At 41.7% G+C, this 7,500-nt stretch overlaps 1 protein-coding gene across 1 annotated transcript in view; it reads left to right on the top strand.

The window, feature by feature from the left end:
- LOC119596227 (pollen-specific leucine-rich repeat extensin-like protein 1) overlaps positions 1-12 on the top strand; it is a 7,597-nt gene extending 7,585 nt beyond the window's left edge. The window contains exon 4 of the mRNA XM_037945397.1: positions 1-12. This exon is cut by the window's left edge and continues 20 nt beyond it. Coding sequence (XP_037801325.1) covers positions 1-12 — 12 coding nt within the window.
- The last annotated feature ends 7,488 nt before the right edge of the window (positions 13-7,500 follow it).

The raw sequence follows: 7,500 nt of genomic DNA, 5'->3' as shown, positions 1-7,500 counted from the left end.
AATGGAAGCTGAAGATTGCGTCGAGTTATGATTCAGATTTAGTAATGCAATAGGAATGAAAGCAGGAGAAATGCCAGCAAATAATGATAATACATACACAAACACACACATTCACAAATACACACACATACACATTCACAAATACACACACACACATATACAAACGAAAGGATATCAAACTTTTTTTTTTTTTTTTTAATACAGCGAAACCCCTTTCAGATGTCCACGGAAAAACGAACCTCATAGTAGACAAGATTATAATGATTAACCCATTAAAATTATTTCCGTCTCCTGCCTGCCGGAAGTCAGCAAAAATTGCCTTAATGAACCCCGGAGTTACCATGTTTCTCGCTCTCTCTCTCTCGTTCTCTCTCTCTCTCTCTCTCTCTCTCTCGTTCTCCCTCTCTCTCTCCTCCTCTCTCTCGTCTCTCTCACTTTCACTCTCTTCATTCTCTCTATTCTCTCTCTCTCTCTCTCCTCTCTCTCATCTCTCTCTCTCTCTCTCGTCTCTCTCTCTCTCTCTCTCTCTCGCTCTCTCTCTCTCTCTCTCTCTTTCTCCTTCCTTCGCTCCCCCATCCCTTCTTCCCTCTCTTTCCGTCCATCCATTCATCTCTCTCCCCCATTCACCTCCTCTCTTCCCCACTCCCTCTCTCCTCCTCTCCCTCTCTCTCTCCCTCTCTCTCCCCCTCTCTCTCTCCTCCTCTCCCTCTCTTCCCAAACCACTCCGTGAGGCGAGAAAGCGAGGCGCAAGACTGGGCTCTGGGATTTCGCGCCATCTGGGAGGCAGCCTGCTTGCTTCCCAGTTACTGTTTCTGCTTTCTCTTCTTGTTCTCTCTCTCTCCTCTCATCGTCTCTGCTCATTCCGTCTCTCTCTTCTCTCTTCTCTGCTTCTCTCTCCTCTCCTCTCTCTATTCTCTCTTCTCTCTCTCTCTCTCTCTCTCTCTCTCTCTCTCTCTCTTCTCTCTCTCTCTCTCTCTCTCTCTCTCTCTCTCTCTCTCTCTCTCTCTCTCTCTCTCTCTCTTTCTTTCTCTCCCTTTCTTTTGGTTTGTTTGTTTTCTTTGATTTATCACTTTCTGTATCATGTCTTTCCTTTCTCCCCCTTTGTCTCTTTTCTTCACATTATCTATGTGTCTACCTACCTGCTTACCTATCTATCTATCTATCTATCTATCAACCTATCTACGGACCTACCTACCTACCTACCTACCTACCTATCTATCTATCTATCAGTCTATCTACCTCTATAACTTCCAACCTACCTCTTTCTTTATATCTATCTATCTACCTATTTATCATCCATGAACCTATTTATCTTCTTGTTTCATTCCCGATCTCATTCATTTTGTTACTTCCTCTCCTGTCTGCGTTCAGCCCGTGTTCCATAAGTCCATTACATTTCCCATAATTAAACAACCAAGGGTAACGGAAGACACACAACACGGGATGTAGGATCCTTGCGTACTCTGCAATTTTGCCCATGTTGAGATGTGCAATCATAGGTACCCCTTCCCTTCCCTTCTCCCGTCTCTTCAGTTCTGTAGCATTCTCTCTCCTTTCCGTTCCACTATTTTACTCCATTGCCCTTTCCCCCATTTCCCTCTTCGTCGCTTCTAACTCCTCTCCTTTTTCCCTTAATCCTTAAACCATCTCCCTCTCCCCTACCCATTCAGCTCACCATCTCCCTCCCTTCTCCTTATACCCTTCGCTCCACTATCCTCCTCCCTCACCCTATACTGCTCGCCCCCTCACCCCTCTCCCTCCCCCTACCCCTTCCCTTTTGACCTTTCACCCTTTGCCTCGTACTCCTTACCCCTTACACCCCCTCCTCCTCCTCCCTCCACCCCTTCCCTTTCCCCTTCTCCCCTCCCCCTCCCCCATTCGCCTCTTGCCCTCCCCCTCTCCCATTCTCCTTCTTCCCCGCCTCCCTACTCCCTTCGCCCCCTCCCCCTCCCCTCTTCCTTAACACCCTTCACCCACCATCCCCCATCCCCCCGCCCTCCAATCTGCTAGCATTGTATTGTCCTCCTGACACGCCCACGAAGGCACCAATCGTCGTGGGCGTCATCGGAATCAGAGAGGAAATAGAGAGACATTCTGTGCTTTTTCTTTGCGTGTTTGTTTAGGTCTTTCGTTGCCCTTTCTCTGTCTGCTTTGTGGGCATGCTTGTCTGTCGTTTTGTTTGTCTGTTTGTCTTTCCTTTGTCTACGGTTTACGTATCATCACGATCATTACTATCTCCATCATAATCACCATCACCTTTATCATCTTTATCATCATCATCATCATTGTCATTAACAGTATTATCATAGATATCATCCTTATCCTCGTCAGCATTTTTACTGTTACCAAAAGCCATAAATAAGTTTCTTTGAAACTCATACAACGGAATCTCTCCCCTCAAGCGGTGGTAACTGAATACCGTCATCTTCTCCACTTAAGTGATAACTCATTCACGTTACAACCAATAAAGTAAAGTTATAAGGATTCTAGTTGAGTGACGGTTGACATGAAAGGGGTGGGGTTGGGGGGAAGGGGGAAGGGGGAAGGGGTTTGTTAGTGATGGAGGGAAGGGAGGGATAGAGGGAGGGTGGGGGAGAGGGAGAGAGAGAAGGAGAGGGAGAGGGAGAGGAAGGGGGAGAGGGAGAGGGAGAGGGAGAGGGAGAGGGAGAGGGAGAGGGAGAGGGAAAGCGAGAGAAAAGGGGAGAAGAAGGAAGGAAGAGATGGAGAAAAAGAGAGAGGACTAAAAAGATATTACATTAAGGGAAAAAGAAGGGAGATACAAGGAGAAAGAGAAAGAGAAGGAGACAAGACACAAAGAGAAAAAGAGGAGGGAGAGAGAATGGATAAAGTAGAGAAGAGGAAGGAGAAAGACAGAGAGAAGAGAGGATGTTTCCTAGTGGTACCTGCGTGTTGTAGCGACATAAAGTACCCAGATGAATACCCGGGTACTCCAGTTTGCGGCCACAATTCCACGATCACCTGTCCAAATTGTATACCATTACTGATCTCTCATAATGCAGAAATGGTTAGGTTTTGGGTTGTAATTAGACCCTTAACCGCAGTCACGCTTTATATCTCATAAATTAGAACCAAAACAGGGGATAGACAGATTAGTTGACAAGAGCTTCGTCAAACGGAATAGCAATTTCCTTTTATACTGACAAAGTGAGGCTGAAGTCTAAGGGGAAATGGGGGGAGGGGGGGGAGGGGGGGAGAAGGAAAAGGGATGGGTCCTTTGATGGATTGGAATATGAATTATTTTCTCTCTGTCTGTCTACTCGTCTCTTTACTTATCTCTGTATATCTGTTTAGATGTCTAGTGCAGTATATATATATATATATATATATATATATATATATATATATATATATATATATATATATGTATGTGTGTGTGTGTGTGTGTGTGTGTGTGTGTGTGTGTGTATGTGTGTGTGCGTATGTGTGTGTGTGTGTGTGTGTATGTGTGTGTGTATGTGTGTGTGCGTGTGTGTGTGTCTGTGTCTGTGTGTCTGTGTGTGCAAATATATATAGATCAGATCATGTGCATATTCAAAATCAGGTTTATTTATATTCGTACTTACATTCGTGTATATATGTATATATATATATATATATATATATATATATATATATATATATATATATATATATATATATATATTAGTATATATATATATATATATATATATATATATATATATATATATATATATATATATATATATATACAGACACCTATAAAAACTAATTTTTTTTCCCTCGAAAATGACATACAGTGTCAACCTCTTTTTTTCCTTCGCGATCCCATTGTGTGAGCCAAGATGACGCGACTCAAATACAAAACAAAGATCAAGGCATTGATTTTTAGAGAACAAAAACTTGCCTCACAACTTAAACCTTCCGGGTGAAAAAAAGAAAGAAAGAAAAAAGAGAAAAAAAGAGAAAGAAAAAAAAAAATGTATATAATAATGATATCAGTGGCTGAATTTGCCGAGTCATGAAGCCATGTAATTGCGTGTGATTCAGAGTGTGAATATTTTCTTGAAAGAGCGAATGAGAGAGAGATAGAGAGAGAGAGAGAGAGAGAGAGAGAGAGAGAGAGAGGAGAGAGAGAGAGAGAGAGGAGAGAGAGAGAGAGAGAGAGAGAGAGAGAGAGAGAGAGAGAGAGAGAGAGAGAGAGAGAGAGAGACGACAAGGAAGAAGTGAGACAATAAGAACAAAGAAATAGAACAAGAGAGAGAAAAAAAATTATATAGAGAGAAACAAAGAGAAAGACGGATAGGGAGAAAGAAAAAGGAAAACGAAATAAAGAGGAAACAAGAATGAACAGAATAAAGCAATCAACGAAAATTTCAAGAGAGAAAAGGAGATATAAAAAGAGAGGAAGAGAGGGAGAGGAAGAAAGATGAAAGAAAGACAAAAGAAGAAAAGTGAGCAAGAAAGTGACAAGAAAATAGCCGATAAGAAAATGGACAGAGAAAGAAAGTAATAGAGAGAAGATGAGAGGAAGAAACAGAAGAGATAGACAGAAGAAAGTTAGAGATACGGAAGAGAGAAGGATAGAAACATAAGAAGAAAGTTAGAGAGACAGAAGAGAAAAAGATGGGGGCGGAAGAAGAGAGGAAGAGAGACAAAGTAAGAGAGGAAGAGAGACATGAGAGGAGGGGAAAAGAAACAAAAGAAAGGAAGAATAAAAAGGACGAAAGAGTAGAGCAAAAGAGACCAAAAAAGACACGAAAAGAACCAAAAGGAGAATAAGAGAAACAGAAGAAGAAAAACAAAGACACAGAAGAAATGAAGAAAAGAGACAGAAGAAAGTAAGAGAGATAAGAAAAAAAGAGGCAGAAGAAGAGATAAAAAATAGAAAGAAAGAGACAGAAGAAGAGACAAAACGCAAAATACGAAGAGAGGAAGAGAGACACGTAGAGAAGAAGCAAGACCAACGATAAAGGGAGGAAGGGAAGGGAGCGGTAGAGAAACAGAAGAAGAAAAACAAAGACTCAGAAGAAATGAAGAAAAGAGACAGAAGAAAGTAGGAGAGAGATAAAAAAAAATAAATAAAAAGAGACAGAAAAAGAGATAACAGAGGACGAGACAAAACGCAAAATACGAAGAGAGGAAGAGAGACACGTAGAGAAGAAGCAAGAGCAACGATAAAGGGAGGAAGGGAAGGGAGGGGGAGAGACACACCGTATCTCATCCGTCAGTGGAGACTTTTACGTCACTCAGCAAGACAGTAATGACGACACTTCTCCATCTCCTCGTTCATTCCTCTCCTTCTCGCTTTTATTCTCTCTTCTCTACGTTCTCTCTCTCTCTCTCTCTCTCTCTCTCTCTCTCTCTCTCTCTTCTCTCTCTTCTCTCTGTTTCTCGACTTTTTTTTACGTCATTTTATGCTCTCTTTCTGTTTTACCTTTCTGATTTTTTTTTCTCTCTGTCTCTCTCTCTCTCTCTCTTTCTCTCTCTCATCTCTCTGTTTCTTCCCGTTTTTTAAAAAGTCATTTGATTATCTCTTCTCTGGTTTTGTTACTTTCTCTTCTATTTCTCTTTCCTTTTTTCATTATTCTTCTCTGTCTCCTCTCATTCTCTTTTTACTCTCTCTTTTTCTGTTTCCTTTTATCTCAAATTGCACTCTCTTTTTTCTGTCCTCTTCTTTCCTTCTTTTGTTCTCTCTTTCCCCCATCTTTCTCATATTTCTTCTATTCTAATGCTTTAGTTATCCTTTTCTTTTCTTTTTTTCCCCCCTCTTCTTCTTGTTTATTTTATTTTATCTTTTTTTTCCTTTCTTTTGCTCTTCTTTCTTCCTTCATTCTCTTTAGTTTGCCTTCGAATTTTTTTTTCGTTTTTCATTGTCTTTTATCTTATTTTTTTTTTATTTTATTTAACTTATTTTCACTCATTTCTCCTTCATCTCCTTCTTTTTGCCTCGTTTATTCATTCTCTTTTTTTTCTTTCTTGCAACACTTTCTTTTCCCCTCTTACTTTTTTCTTTTACTCACCATCTTCTCCCTGTTACTCTTCCTCCTTCCCCCCCCCCCCCTCTCTCTCTCTCTCTCTCTCTCTCTCTCTCTCTCTCTCTCTCTCTCTCTGTCTCTCTCTGTCTCTCCCTCTTACTCTCCCTCTCCCTCTCCCTCCTTCTTCCTCTCTCTCTCCCCCTCTCTCTCCCTCCCTCCAGTTCCTCTTCCATCATACGTGTTCCTTCTGTTTTATATTCATCAGCGGAATCCATCGCTTTCCCTTGTTGTTCTTGGTCCTCTTCGCACGATTCATCATCCTTCTCTTGTCCATCGTACGATCTTCGTCTTTGGCTTCATCTCAGATTTAGTCGGAGAGAGAGAGAGAGAGAGAGAGAGAGAGAGAGAGAGAGAGAGAGAGAGAGAGAGAGAGAGAGAGAGAGAGAGAGAGAGAGAGAGAGAGTAGGAAAGAGAGGGAGGGAGGGAGATATAGAGAGGGAGATTGATAGATAGATATAGAGAAATATAAATAGATAGATTGATAGATAAATAGATAGATAGATAGATAGATAGAGAGAGAGAATGACTAATAGAGAAATAAAGGAAGAAGAAGAAGACGGAGCGCACAGTAGGAGCAACTGGCAGGACCCCCCCTCCCTCTCCCCCTATCCATCCTTCAACCTCCTTTCTCCTCCTCTTCCTCTCCCTCCCTCCCTCCCTCCCTCCCTCTTTGTTTTTTTGACAATTCGTGGATCGATGGTCATTCTCAAACCTCTGTCTCTCTCCCTTGCCATTTATCTTCCCTCCTCCTCCTCCTCCTCCTTCTTTTTTTTTCTCTTCCTCTCCTCTCTCCCCACTTCCTCCTCCTCCCCCCCCTCTCTCTCTTTCCCTCCTACTCCCCTGCTTTATTCTTTTTTTTATCTTTATTCCACTGGGGTTTCTCACACTCTGATTAATCTCCCGGCCCCTGTTGTCGCTGGCAAGTTGAGGGCGACGCCTTTCACAAGCTATAATGAACTTGGCCCAACTTAACACACTTACAAGTCGATAGCGGTGATGCTGGCGATGCCTTTGTGTCGCTGTCTTGCTGTCTGGGTGTCGTGTTGGTGTCGTTTGAGGTTGTCGTTTGAAGTTGTTGTTTGAAGTTGTCGTTTTTAGTTGTCGTTTTAAATTGTCGTTTTAAGTAGTTTTAAATTGTCGTTTTCAGTTGTCGTTTGAACTTGTCGTTTTAAGTTGTCGTTCGTTTTTTGTTTTGGTGTTCTCTTTGCCGCTGTTGCTTTAATGTCTTCTTATTGCTGGTATCTTGGTATTTTGGTGCCACGCTGTTGTTTTCGTTGTAGCTTCTTGCTGATGTATTTGTTAGCTGTCGTTGTGATTTTACCACCGTATTCTTGTGTTCTTATTTGTCCTTGTTATTTTAGTGTCTTATCGACGTTGTTGCCAGAGTCATGTCTTTCAGTTTGATAAGTTTAAAGACCTCAAACTTGGCTGATTTTGGCTGCCGTCTCTTGGAAAAAAAACTTATAACGAGATGCAAATGTGG

This window comes from Penaeus monodon, chromosome 37, assembly GCF_015228065.2.
Source record: "Penaeus monodon isolate SGIC_2016 chromosome 37, NSTDA_Pmon_1, whole genome shotgun sequence".
NCBI classification, from domain to species: domain Eukaryota; kingdom Metazoa; phylum Arthropoda; class Malacostraca; order Decapoda; family Penaeidae; genus Penaeus; species Penaeus monodon.
Note: the sequence above shows the minus strand (reverse complement) of the source record. Positions and strands in the feature narration are given on the sequence as shown.